The sequence below is a fragment of the Choloepus didactylus genome, chromosome 14 (assembly GCF_015220235.1).
Source record: "Choloepus didactylus isolate mChoDid1 chromosome 14, mChoDid1.pri, whole genome shotgun sequence".
Lineage (NCBI taxonomy): Eukaryota > Metazoa > Chordata > Mammalia > Pilosa > Megalonychidae > Choloepus > Choloepus didactylus.
In genome coordinates, this window is record NC_051320.1 from 98,885,614 (window position 1) to 98,899,753 (window position 14,140).

Sequence of the window (14,140 nt, forward strand, 5' to 3'; positions counted from 1 at the left end):
ATCCCCATCCAGCCTGTCTGCAAGAACATCGGGATCTGACCACCACGACAACCTCCTAACAAATCACCCATGTCCACACCCCGGTCCCACACTTGCTGTTGATCCTCTTGACAGGGAGGGCAGGGGGCCTTCTGAAGTCCTACTAGGGGCTTCAACAGCTCCCCTTGTCACCAAGAGTAAAAGCTCAGCAGGCAGCCCCCCTCAACACCAGCCCTCCTCACCAGCTGGAACCCACACCAGACCAGCCCCCCGCCTCGTCCCCAGTCTGAGGCATAAGCCTATCCTAACCACCCTTTCAAAAATAAGACCTTGCGCCCCACCCCACCCCAACCAGGATCTCCCTTACCGGCTCTTAGTGGCTTTTAGTGGCCAATTTTAACGCGAGCCTCAAACTCTTTAGGGGCCGCTGACTTGCACAGGCCCCTTCCGAGGCCCTGGTGGGTGAACCTCAGAAGTACTGAGACAGGTTCCACCACAACAAAGTGGCTCACACGAATTTTTTGGTTGCCCCGTGCATATAAAGGTTATGTTTACACTATACTGTAGTCTATTAAATGTGCAATAACATGTCTAAAAAACAATGCACAGGCCTTAACTTAAATACTTTCTTGCTAAAAATGCTAGCCAGCATCTGAGCCTTCAGAGAGTTGTAACGTTTTTGCAGGTGGAGGGTCTCGCCCCCATGTTTGTGGCTGCTGACTGGGGGTGGTGGTTGCTGAAGGCTGGGGTGGCCGTGGCAATTTCTTGAAAGAAGACAACAAGGAAGTTTGCTGCATCAGTCGACTCTTCTTTTCATGAAAGATTTCTCTCGTGGAGCTGTTTGATAGAATAGTAGAATTTCTTTCAAAATTGGAGCCAGTCTTCTCAAACCCTGCCACTGTTTTATCAACTAAGTTTATGTAATATTCCAACTCCTTTGTTGTCTTTTCAGCAATACTCACAGCATCTTCATCAGGAGTAGATTCCGTCTCAAGAAACCATTTTCTTTGTTCATCCATAAGAAGCAACTCTTCATTCAAGTTTTATCTCAAGATTGTGGCAATTCAGTCATATCTTCAGGCCCCACTTCTAATTCTAGTTCTCTTGCGGTTTCCACCACATCTGCAGTTACTTCCTCTACTTAACACTTGACCCCTCAAAGTCACCTGTGAGGGTTGGAATCAATTTCTTCCAAACTCCTGTTCATGTTGATATTTTGACCTCCTCCCACGAATCATGAATGTTCTTAATGGCACCTACAGTGGTGAATCCTTTCCAGGAGGTTTTCAGTTTACTTTGCCCAGATCCATCCAAGGAATCTCTATTCATGGCAGCTATAGCTTTATGAAATGCATTTCTTCAGTAAAACAATTTGAAAGCTGAAATGACTCCTTGATCCATGGGCTATGGAATGGATGTTGTGTTAGAGGCATGAAAACAACATTCATCTCATTGTACATCTCCATCAGAGCTCTTGGATGACCAGGTGCCTTGTCAATGAGCAGTCGTATTTTGAAAGGCATCTTTTTTTTTTCTGAGCAGTAAGTCTCAATAGTGGAGTTAAAATCTTCAGTAAACCATATTTTAAACAGATGTGCTGTCATCCAGGCTTTGTTGCTCAATTTCTACAGCACAGAGTCAACTTAGCATCATTCTTAAGGGCCCTAGGATCCTTGGGATGGTAAATGAGCATCAGCTTCAACTTCACGTCACCTGCTGCATTCGCCCCTTCAAAGAGTCCGCCTGTCCTTCGAAGCTTTGAGGCCTGGCACCGGCTTCTCCTCTCTAGCTGGGAAAGTCCTAGATGGCGTCTTCTTCCAATAGAAGGCTGTTTCGTTGACACTGAACATCTGCTGCTAGTGTAGACGCCTTCATCAATTATCTTAGCTAGATCTTCTGGACAGCTTGCTGCAGCTTCTCCACCAGCACTTGCCGCTTCACCTTGCACTTCTATGTTATGGAGATGCCTTCTTTCCTTAATCTTCATGAACCAAACTCTGTTAGCTTCACACTTGCCTTCTGCAGCTTTCTCGCCTCTCTCAGCCTAGAATTGAAGAGAGTTAGGGCATTGCTCTGGATGAGGCTTTTAAAAATAATTTTTAGTGTAGAATATAACATATATACATAGAAGTGATAAATTTTCAGGTACAATTTAACAAGCAGAGAGCAAATGTCAAAGAATGTTATTATAAAATAAGACTGTATTAGTTAGGGTTCTCTAGGGAAACAGAATCAACAACAGATATCTATAAATATAAGATTTATAAAAGTGTCTCACATAACTGTGGATATGCACGAGTCCAAATTCCGTAGGGCAGGCAGCAAACTGGCAACTCCAATGAATGTGCTAGATGAACTCCTCAGGAAACGAACTGGCAACTTCAATGAACTCCTCAGGAAACGCTTCGCTGGTTAGCCAAAGAAGTGAAGGTCCTCTTTCTGTCTTGCTTAACAGTTTTCAACTGATTGGATTAAACCCAGCTGACTGCATTCTCTCATTGCAAAAGACATGTCCTTTGTTGATGTAATCAGTCACAGCTGCAGCCAATTGACTGATGATTTAATAAACCAGCCTTCTGGTTTATTAACCAGCCACAAATGTCCTTGCAGTAATGGTTAGGCCAGTGCTTGCTTGACCAGACACCTGGGTACTATCACCTGGCCAAGTTGACACAGGAACCCAACCATCACAATGACATATATGCAAAAAGGTAAAATCTTTCAAAGTATGATTTAACAAGTAGTTATATAGGAAATTTCCAAAAATGTTATGAGGAGTTACAGTACCATAGTTTCAGTTATTTCCTTATTGTGAAATATACATACAAAAAGGTGATAACTTTGAGATTACAGTTTAACAAGGAGCCAAATAACAAATTTCAAAGGATGCTTTGGATTACAGTTCCACCATTTCCTTCTGGCTATTCTCATACCCTAGCAACTAAGAAGAAGAAAATTACAGAGATTCAGTATTCGTAATCTTTTGTTAAATTCCATCCTGTCTGTTGCTTCCCCTTCCTCTAGTCTAATCACTTTCCTGATCTTCAGGGATGTCTAGGCAGTGACCACCCTAACCTGTTCATGTTGAAGAGGGGTGTCGAAATTATAGGAAAAGGGGACACATCTGGTTGATGTTCTTGAGGAGGCTATTGCCTCTGGGTTTGGGGACTTAGCTGGCGTAGGAGTTCTGTGAAGAATTTAAGTATCTGAGTGAAATCTTTACAGAGTCTCAGCTAGGGACCCGGGTATTCTTTAGGGTTTTGGGGACTACTATTGACTTGGGCTTATCATACTGTGGCCATTTGGCATATCTAGGTGAAGCTTGTGTAGGACTCTATTTGAATTCTCTCAGCCACTGAAACCTTATTTTGTTGCCTTTCTTTTCCCCTTTTTGGTCAAAAAGGCATTCTCAATCCTTCAATGCCAGAGTCAGTCTCATTCCCAGAATCTGTATCCCAGGTCTCCAGGGAGACTCATTCACTGGGGGGTCCTGTCCCACATCAGGGGGAGGGTGATGATTTTATTTGCAGAGTTAGGCTTAGAGAGAGAAAGTCCACATTTGCGCAACAAAAGAGGTTCTCTGGAGGTGACTCCTAGGCATAATTATAGGTGGGCTTAGCCTCTCCTTTGCAACTATAAGTTTCACCAGAGCAAGCCTCAAGATCAAGGACTTGACTTATAAAGCAGGGGGTTCCTAAGTTCACATAGCGTATGTTACGTCCACGATAATCCATCCATATCTCACATTATTATCACTTTGTTGTACAATCCTCATCATTCTCCATTTTAAACAATTCTCATGTCCCAAAACGCGTCATAGCTCTTTTCAGCCCTTGATTATTTTTCCCTAGTATTTGTGTAAAACTAGTATGGTATTCCTATTAATTATAGTCCCCAGTATGTAATAGGTGGATTAGGCTTTGACATAAAGGAATGTTGTGGCTGATTTGATCTTCTATCCAGACCACCAAAGCTTTCTCCATATCAGCCCTAAGACGGTTTCACTTTCGTATCATTTGTGTGTTCACCGGAGCGGCGCTTTTGATTTCCTTCAAGAGCTTTTCTTTGCATTCACAACTTGGCTAACCATTTGATTCAAGAGACCCAGCTTTACTGGCTCAGCTCTTGGCCTGCCTTCCCCACTAAGCTTAAACATTTCCAGCATTTGATTTAAAGTGAGACGGACTCTTCCTTTCACTTGAACACTGAGAGGCCATTGCAGGGTTAATAATTGACCTAATTTTAATACCATTGTGTCTCAGGGAACAGGGCGGCCCAAGGGGAGGGAGAGAGAGGCCGGAATGGCCAGTTGGTGGAGCAGTCAGAACACACACATCTATTGATGTTCGCCGTCTTATATGGGTACAGTTCGTGGCACCTCAAAACAATAACACTAGTAACATCAAAGACCACAGATCACCATAACAAATATAAAAATAATTTTAAAAGTTAGAAATATTGCTAGAATTACCAAAATGTGACACAGAGATGTGAAGTGAGCACATGCTTTTGGAAAAATGGGGCCAACAGACATCTTCAATGCAGGGCTGCCACCAACCTTCATTTTATAAAAATGCAGTATCTGCACAGCACAATAAAGCAAAGCACAATTAAACGAGGTATGCCTACACTCACTTTGGTGTGTCACTTCAAATTATTTGTCTTAAAGAGGGCCCCTCAAACTATATAGTTTCTGGTTCCACAAACCCTGAAGCCATCCCTGTCTGCTCTATTTTTTAATCTTGTCATAGAACTTACCCACTTCTTAACCGTGTCACTTACATCTTTCTCACACTGACTGCAGTTGTAGGGGCCCACCATGGTGTGCTGGGGCCGGCTCCTGCCACCAGATTTTTACATTGCCAGGAATTTGTGTGAGCTGGTTTATTAACCAGGTAGTAACTTGAAATCAGCCATGAGGAAGGCATTTATGCTGTGGTTGTATGCAAAGCTACAGATCAGGGTTCCCCTACAAGAGCCAGGACAGAGCTGGGAGCAGGACAGAGCTGTCTCACAATGCTGCCGGTTGTGGGGCAAGTGATGCAGAAAGACACAGGCAGCAAGGAGCCAAGCCAGAGCACAGTCCTGTGACCGGGCCCCAGGCCTAGGGGCGCTGCTGCAGAGGGACCCTGTCCACATAGCCAGCCCCTGCCTGTGGTCCTCAGGAGGGGCCAGCTCCTGCTGTAGCCCCTAAGCAGGGAGATGGGCTAAGACAGCACCATCACACGCTCGTGTGAAGACAGGGCAGGTAAAACAACTTTAAGTGAAAGCAAAAGAACTGACAACCAAGAATTCTCTATCTGGCAAAACTGTCTTTCAAAAATGAGGATGAAAGAACGATCAAACTCCTAGAAGAAAACTTAGGGCAGCATTTTCAGGCCCTTGTGTTAGGCAACAGTTTCTTAGACTTTACACCCAAAGCATAAGGAACAAAAAAAAAAAAAAAAATGGGACTTCATCAAATTTAAAACTTTTGTGCATCAAAGGACTTTATCATGAAAGTAAAAAGACAACCTACTCAGTGGGAGAAACTTTTGGAAACCACATATCTATCTGATAAGGGTTTAATCATCCAGAATATATAAAGAAATCCTACAACTCAACAACAAAAAGACAAACAACCCATTCTTAAAATGGGCAAAAGATTTGAATAGACATTTCTCCAAAGAAAATATAAAAATGGCCAAAAAAACACATGAAAAGATACTCAATAACATTAGCTATTAGGGAAATGCAAATCAAAACCACAATGAGATATGACTTCACACCCACTAGAATGGCTATCACTAAAAAAAATGGAAAATTACAAGTATTGGAGAGGCTGTGGAGAAATAGGAACACGTATTCATTGCTGGTGGGAATGGAAAATGGTGGAGCTACTGTGGAAAACAGTGTGGTGGTTCTTCAGAATAATTAAGCATAGAATTACCATCTGGCAATCCCACCTCTAGGTATATACCCAGAAGAGAGGAAAGCAGGGACACAAACAGATATTTCCACACCAATATTCATAGCGGCATTATTCACAATTGCCAAAAGATGGAAGCCACCCAAGTGTTTCTCAACCGATGATGGTTAAATAAACTGTGGTGTATAGATACAATGTAATATTAGGCGTAAAAAAGAAAATTAAGTCCTGAGACATACGACAACATGGATGAACCTTGAAGATATCATATTGAGTGAAATAAGCCAGACACAAAAGGACAAGACACAAAATCAATAAGATCTCACTGATATGAAGTAATTAGAATGAGCAAACTCAGAGGTGGAATCTAGAATATAGGTTACCAGGGGTCAGAGTGGGGGTAGGGAATGGGGACTTAGTGTTTAAATTGTACAGACTTTCTCTTTGGGTTGGAGACGTTTTGGTAAGGTATGGTGGTGAAGGCAGGACAACATTATGTATGTAATTAACAGAACTGAATTATATATTTGAATTTGATTAAAGGGGGAAATTTTAGATTGTCTATATTACTATAATTAAATTTTTGAAAAAAACATAGGATTGTACAACACAATTGTAAATGACGGGCTGTAGTTAATAGTACAATTATAAGAATGTTCTTTCGTGAATTGTAACAAATGCACCACACTAATGCAAGGTGTTAATAATAGGGTGGTATATGGGAACTCCGTATTTTAGGCATGATTTTTCTGTAAACCTACAATTTCTCTAATAAAAAAAATGAGGGACAGATTAAGATGTTCACAGATAAATAAAAGCTGAGGGAGTTTGTCACCATTAGACCAGCCCTCCAAGAAACGCTAAAGGGAATTCTTCAGGTTGAAAGGAAAGGATGTTAGACAATCATCGAAGCCACATGAAGTCATGAAGATCTCCAGTAAAGAGAATGACATAGATAGATATAAATGCCAGTACTATTGTATTTTTGGCTTGTAACCCCACTTTTGACTTCCTACGAGATCTAAAATGGAATGCATAAAAAGTAATTGCGGGACACTGATTACGTGCTTCGACTTGGCGGGCCTGGGCTGGGGGACCTGATCAGCCCCTGGGGAGGGTGGTGGGCATGGGCGACAGCGCCCTCCGCAGCCCCCCGGGCCTGAGAAAGTGGAGCCGGAGGCAGGCCCCATTTCCTCACCCAAAATACCACCGTTAGGGGAGGCTTGCCGGAGGGAACCGCCTTTTCCCCACCCCCTTATCTTGCCCGGACACTCCCCGTTGCCAGTGCAACTCCCATCACCACCAGTGCGCATACATTGTTGCCAGACACCGTTGCCAGAGCAACTCCCGCCCCTTTTCAAACAACCTCCGTGCTCTCTTAGAACCAATCCTAACCTCCGCACCCTCTCAGAACCAATCCTAGCCTTTATCCCCTCAGCATTGACTTGTAACAACCCCCACCCTCTATGCCAGCCTATATAACCTGTGCTCACCCCTAATAAACTCTCTTGGCTTCTTCACCCTCAAAGAACCGTGTCCTGCCTGTTCCTTCTCGCCGCCCTCCACACCTTGCACGCCTCCGCCGGGGACCGGGCCCAGTCCCCCGCCTCGCCCTCGCCTCCGGGAAAGAGCCCCCGCCGCCGGTACCCTCCGAGCAACGCCGAGAGCCAAGGGTTCAGCAACCGGCTGCCCCCCCCCCAGACAACTCAACTGCGACCGCAAGTAATGATAAGTCAATGTTTTTTTTTTACTTATAGTGTATAAATATGCAGATTTCAACAAGAACTGCATATAGGTGTGTGTGTGGAGGGGAGCAGGTATGGGAACATAGTGTGTGTGTCAATATCAAACCAAAGAAAACTTACAGATTTAGGATGTTAAATTTAAGCCCCATGGTAACCACAAAGAAAACATTAGAAAAATATGCACAGAAAGAAATTAGAAGGGATTTTAAAGGGTTCACTACAAAAGCAGGCAAAGGACTTCAATAGACATTTCTCCAGAGAAGATATACAAATGGCCAGAGAGCACATTAACAGATGTCCAACATCACCAGCCGCTGAGGAAACGCAAACCAAAACCACAATGAGATGCCACCTCACATCCACAAGCTGAAAGTAACATGCGCTGGTGAGGATGCAGAGAAATGGGAAACTTACTACATTGCTGAAGGGAATGTAAAATGGTTCAGTCACTGTGGAAGACAGTTTGGCAGTTCCTAAAAAGTTAAACACAGAATTACTATATGACCTGGCAATCCCACTTCTAGGTATACCACCCCAAAGAACTAAAAGCGGGGACTCAGACAGATATATTTGTACACCACTGTCCATAGTGGCATTATTCAGTTGTCAAAAGGTGGAAGCAGCCCTAAGATCCATTGGCAAATGAATGGGTAAACACAATGTGGTATACATACCACGGAACATTATTAGCCATAAAAAAGAATGACACTCTGATACATGTTACAACTTCAGTGAACCATGAAAATGTCTGGTTTAGTGAAAAAAGCCAATCACTAAAGAACAGATATTGTATGACTCCACTTATATGATATTCCTAGAATAATCAAATTCACAGAAACAGAAAGTGCAGGTTAGAGGGGCAGGAAGGAGAGAGAAGGGGGGGTTAATGCAAAAGGGTGCAGGATTTCTGATTAGGGTGAAGGGGAAGTTCTGGTGATGGGTGGTGGTGAGGGCAGTACAACACTGTGAGTGTGGTCGATCACACTGAGTGTGCTTTCGCGAGGTCGAGTAGAGAAAGTTCATGTTGTGTGTGTGTTTCCACACTTTAAAGAGAGAGAGAGATTGAAAAGATGGTGACAAATGCAATACATGATCCCAGGCTGGATCTAATAGGGGAGGAGAAAATGTCCAAAAGGACTTAATGGGGACATATGAAAAACATGGAATACAGACTACGAGCTTTATATCAACGTTAAATTTCCTGAACTTGATAATTGCACTTAAGGTGACTACGTGAGTGTCTCTGTTCTTAAGAAATGTACATGGAAGTTTGTGTTCAGCGAGTACGATGTGTACAACCTAATCTCAGATGCTTAGAAAATAGAAAGGTAGTTGGATAGACAGGTTAGTAGTAGAGATAGATGATGATATAGATAGAAATAAACAGGAACAGATTGGAAGAATGACAGGAGAAATGTGGCAAAATATTAAAAGGTGTGGATGTGGGCTTCTGGATAGGGGTATACTGGGGTTCTCTGTATGGAGTTTGTATAATTTTTGCAGCTGTCCTGTAAGTGGGAAATTATTCCAAAATAAAAGGTTAAAGAAAGAAGGGGTGGAGGTGGGGCGTCTACAAAGATGCCTGGTACTTAGTTTGGTCTCCAAGTCTGGTAGAGGGTGGGCACTTAACCCACAGGGCCTCTTGATTCGGGAAAGGCTTGCACGAAAAGGGAAAGGGTAAGCGGTATTTTAAGGCCGGGAAAGACTAGAAAGCCCCTGGCAGTCACTGCAAATTCCTGACGGAGGAATAATTTCCCAACCCGCAAGGCAGGGAACCACGTTGGTGCGGATAGTCCTCTGTCTCCAGGGGTCTTCGCGCCCCAATGCCCACCCCGACAGTGAGGGCCCCGACCTCCGGCCTTGGGCGCGGAGAAGAGCCAGCAGGAGCTCCCCGCCCGGCCGCGGGTCGGGTCCGCGGTGCAGGCCGCCGAGGGGCCCCGCGCGGCGACACGATCTCTGCGAAGCCCCGCCCCCACCCTTCCCGCGAAGCCCCGCCCCTCCCCGCGAAGCCCCGCCCCCGCCGAGCCCCTTCCGCGAGGCCCCGCCTCGGCGCCGTCACAAGGCCCGGCTGCGTCTCCCGAGCGGCAGGTGCGGGCCCAGCGAGCCGGGCCCCGCGGAGCAGGCGACCGGCCTCCGACCGTCTGGCCGCCCAGCGGACGCCGCGCGCCCCGGCCTGCGGTGCCAGCGAGCGGTGAGCCCCAAGCCCGAGCCGGGAGCGCCCCGGAGCCGCGGGAACGGCCGCGCCGGCCGCCGCCACCGCACGAGCCCTGCGCAGCGAGCGGCCGGCCTGCGGACCGGCGGGCAGGGGTCCGGCCGGGGCGCGCGGCTCGGCTGGGGCCAGTGAGGGCGCCGGGGGTTGGGGGGGAAGCCGCGGCGGTCGCAGACAGGTCGAGGGTCGGCGGCGGCGAGAACCGCGGCCCCTCGCGCCCCCGGGCCGGGCCGGAGACACTGTCGCGCCTTCGTGCCGGTTCCCGCGGCCCCCGCGGCCTCCACCCGCCTCGCCCACACGCCTGCTTTGTTCCCCCGCAAGCGCTCCGGTCGCCTCCATCCCCCACACGCCTCCGCACCCCGCTGTTTCCGGCGTACCCCAGTGGCAGCGCCCCAGGCCTGCGCCCCAGGGCTGCGGGGTGCGGGAGGGACTGGCGGGCCCTGCCCTTTGGCGAGGGGAGGTCAGGGCTCTCGTTGGTCACAGATGGCAAGGGGATTTTCCAGGATAGAAATAGCCGGCTCTGGCCCCTTAAAGCTGCTTAAGGTGGGGGGGGGGGGGCATCTAAAGGGGAGGTTCCGGGCACACCCTCACACACCCCGGGCCGCACCCCCAGCCCGCACCTGGGGCTGAGCTCTGACTCCGGAGGCGCCAGCGGTGGTGAGAAGGCGCTTCCCATGGCTTATAAAAAAAAAAACCCAAAGCCCCCGACCCCGAGGCTGAGAGGCACCCGCCGTCCATCCCTCTCCCCCAGCCTTTGGGATCGGCCGGGAGCAGCCCCTTGGGCAGCCCGCGGCCGCTGGGTGCCGCCTTGCCCCTGGTGTCTCTTCCTGGGCCCTGCAGCCCAGGGCCGAGGCCGCGGATCCGGGCGATCCCGTGCTCCGGGTTAGGGCATCAGGTGGGGCCTGCGGCCGGCCTGGCTCGGTGACACCGCCCCGCTGACGACTCTCTCTCTCCTCTAGGGGGACACCACGGAGCCTGAGGCCATGTCCCATGAAAAGAGTTTCTTGGTGTCTGGGGACCACTATCCGCCCCCCAACCCTGGATATCCCGGGGGGCCCCAGCCTCCCATGCCTCCCTATGCTCAGCCCCCCTACCCTGGGACCCCTTATCCTCAGCCCTCCTTCCAGCCTTCACCCTATGGTCAGCCAGGGTACCCCCAGGGCCCCACCCCTTACCCCCAGGGCCCCTACCCCCAAGGGGGCTACCCCCAGGGGCCGTACCCCCAAGAAGGCTACCCCCAGGGGCCGTACCCACAGAGCCCCTTCCCCCCCAACCCCTATGGACAGCCGCAGGTCTTCCCGACACAGGACCCTGACCGTGAGTAGTGGGAAGGGGTGTGGGGGCCCCTGGGCCTGTGTGCCCCAAGTGGACACTGACCCACGCCCCCACCCCCCAGTGTCTCATGGAAACTACCAGGAGGAAGGGCCACCGTCCTACTACGACAATCAGGACTTCCCTGCCACCAACTGGGATGACAAGAGCATCCGACAGGCCTTCATCCGGAAGGTGGGCGGGCGGGCAGGTGGGGCCAGGGCTCGGGGCACGGGTGCCAGGCGGCCTCTGACTCGCCTCCCACGCAGGTGTTCCTGGTCCTGACCCTGCAGCTCTCGGTGACCTTGTCTTCGGTGGCCGTGTTCACCTTTGTCGGAGGCGTGAAGGACTTTGTCCGGGACAATGTCTGGACCTATTACGTCTCCTATGCTGTCTTCTTTGTCTCCCTCATTGTCCTCAGCTGCTGTGGGGACTTCCGGCGGAAGCACCCCTGGAACCTCATTGCGCTGGTAACCACGATGCCCGACCCTCATCCCGGGGCCCAGCCTGCCAGCCCATCTGTGGGCAGGGGGCTCCGCAGGCCGAGGCAGGGAGGGCTCCGCATGCACAGGCTGGGGGCTCAGCCCTCTCCCCGCCTCCCTGCAGTCCATCCTGACCGTCAGCCTGTCCTACATGGTGGGCATGATCGCCAGCTTCTACAACACAGAGGCAGTCATAATGGCAGTGGGCATCACGACCGTGGTCTGCTTCTCCGTTGTCATCTTCTCCATGCAGGTGAGGCCTGGGCAGGCTGCAGGCCTCTGGCCTGAGGTGCCCACCAGCCTGGCACCCAGGCCTGTGTCCCCTGCCACCCGCAGACCCGCTACGACTTCACCTCTTGCATGGGGGTGCTACTGGTGAGTGTGGTGGTGCTGCTCATCTTCGCCATCCTCTGCATCTTCATCCGGAGCCACATCCTGGAGATCGTGTACGCCTCTCTGGGCGCGCTGCTCTTCACCTGCGTGAGTGCCAGCCAGGCGGGCGGCAGGCGGGGGGCAGCGGGCTTCCCTTGTACCTTGCTGACCTCCCCCACAGTTCCTGGCAGTGGACACCCAGCTGCTGCTCGGGAACAAGCAGCTGTCCCTGAGCCCAGAGGAGTACGTGTTTGCGGCACTGAATCTGTACACGGACATCATCAATATTTTCCTGTACATTCTTGCCATCATCGGCCGTGCCAAGGAGTAGGCCTGAGCCACCGGGCTGGCCATGCCCACTGCAGTGGGGTGGCCGGCCTGGGCCCTGCCCCCGGCATGGCAGCGCCATTTCTACCCTCTGCCTCGCCCCTGGGTGCGGCCTGGGGCTGAGGGAGCCTCTCCCCATCCCCTCTGTGTACACTGCAGATACTTCTGTTTGGACCCACTGTGGCCACAGCATGGCCTCTTGTAGCCCCCCGCCCCCACCCAGGGGTGACGGGTAGGGTGTCTGTGCCACCTGCTGCCCACTCACTGTTGCATGAGCCCTGCCTGCCAGCACCTCCCCCCCCCAGGGTCTGGGGGAAAACCAGGTCCCGGGGAAGAGGGATTGAGCCAAGAGATGAGGGTGCACGTCTTCCCTCCTGTCCCAGTTCCCCAGCCTGGCATCCAGTATCCCCTTGCCCCTCCTGAGGACCAGGCAGGCTGGGGTCACGTCCCTGCGCTGAGCCCTGAGGGCAGAGAGGATGGGCGCGTTTCTGGGGAGGTGGGTGCCTTCCTCACTCTGCTGTCCTTAAAATTCCAATAAATGGGACCCTCTGCTCTCTGCGTTCCTTTTTCCACTTTTCCTCCCAGGGCCTTCCTGCTGCCGCTTCCTCGGGCTGGGAAGGGGGCTCTGGGGGCAAGGGAGGCAGGGCCAGGTGGAGGCACCGAGGGCCCACAGCGGCTCCTCCCCCATCCTGCTTCCTTTAACCTTGCTGCCCACCTCAGCTCCGCATCCGCTCGTCTGCGGAAGAGGTGCAGGGTGACGGGGCCTGGCGAGCTGGTCGCCGTCTGCTTCCCCGAGCCCAAGGGGCAGCCTGGGTCATGGGCCCTCCTGGGGCTGGCCTGCCCTGCGCCCGAGGCTCTGCCTGACCCTGCCAGGTCCCCAGGAGCCTGAGGGGGTGCTTGGGCTCACCGCCGGGCAGGGCTCAGGAAAAGGCCCTCCGCGCCCCTCCCCTCGTCCCCCGGGAAGCCTGCCGGCTGTAGCTGCTGTCAGAGAGCTGGGCCACGACCTGCCTGTCAGGCCCCCAGCCTCGCTCCAGCACCTTCCGCAGGGCTCACCCTCTCCTGAGCCCCCAGCCTGTTCTGCCTTCCCTCCCCTGTGGTTCCTGCTGCCTCTGCTCTGGACCTTTCACCCCCAACCCCTCTGGCACTGGGGTGCGTTGAGAGGTCAACCAACAGCCACAACTTCAGCCTCCCCTCTGAGGGGTCCCTCCAGTCCGGGGACCCAGTTCCACCCCGAGGACCCCATTGCCCTGAGCTGGCCTTGGGCGTGGACCCTTCCGCTGTGACCCCCTCTCGGGTGTTCAGCAGGCAGCCCCGCCTGTGGAGACCCTCGGGGTAGGCGACGTGCTCTGCAGACTGCAGCCCAGCTCCACGCTGCGGTCCACCCAAGCCAAGGCCACCCTGCCCTCGTACCCCAGCCTGCTGTTCCTGCAAGTCTTGTCTCAGCAAACGCCACCCCCTCCCTGGTACCCCAGCTTCCTGCCTCACTCCTCTCCCCGCCATGCCCCGGCCCCTCCCTTAAGCTTCCACCCAGCTGCCGGGCATGTGCTCCTGAGACATCGGACCCCTTTGACGGTTGTCTGTGGGATAAGTCCCCATTCCTTAGCCTGGCACACAGCTCTGTCATTTGCTCTCCTGGTCACAGCACCAGCCTCATGCTGTCCTCCCGCCTCTTGTCCCCCAAGCCCCAGCATGACTGCCCAGCAGCTCAGGCCCCTTCCTGCAGCCCTGTGGGCCTCTGCCGCAGCCCCAGGCCTGGCCCCGGGAACCTCAGGCGCAGCCTGGCCTACGTGCTTCTCTCCACGGAGAA

At 51.7% G+C, this 14,140-nt stretch overlaps 2 protein-coding genes across 2 annotated transcripts in view; both read left to right on the forward strand.

Annotated features, from left to right (window-relative positions):
- Nucleotides 1-10,780, forward strand: part of LOC119508931 (basic proline-rich protein-like) — a 12,368-nt gene extending 1,588 nt beyond the window's left edge. The window contains exons 4-6 of the mRNA XM_037802635.1: nt 9,508-10,301; nt 10,455-10,498; nt 10,593-10,780. Of these exons, the coding sequence (XP_037658563.1) occupies nt 9,508-10,301; nt 10,455-10,498; nt 10,593-10,780 (1,026 nt within the window). The remainder of the gene's footprint in view (nt 1-9,507; nt 10,302-10,454; nt 10,499-10,592) is intronic.
- On the forward strand, nt 9,669-12,887 carry GRINA (glutamate ionotropic receptor NMDA type subunit associated protein 1). The gene is made up of 7 exons (XM_037802847.1): nt 9,669-9,823; nt 10,801-11,158; nt 11,238-11,347; nt 11,422-11,622; nt 11,759-11,887; nt 11,971-12,114; nt 12,188-12,887. The coding sequence occupies exons 2-7, from the start codon at nt 10,825-10,827 to the stop codon at nt 12,335-12,337; spliced, it is 1,068 nt and encodes a 355-aa protein (XP_037658775.1). The 5' UTR covers nt 9,669-9,823; nt 10,801-10,824; the 3' UTR covers nt 12,338-12,887.
- The last annotated feature ends 1,253 nt before the right edge of the window (nt 12,888-14,140 follow it).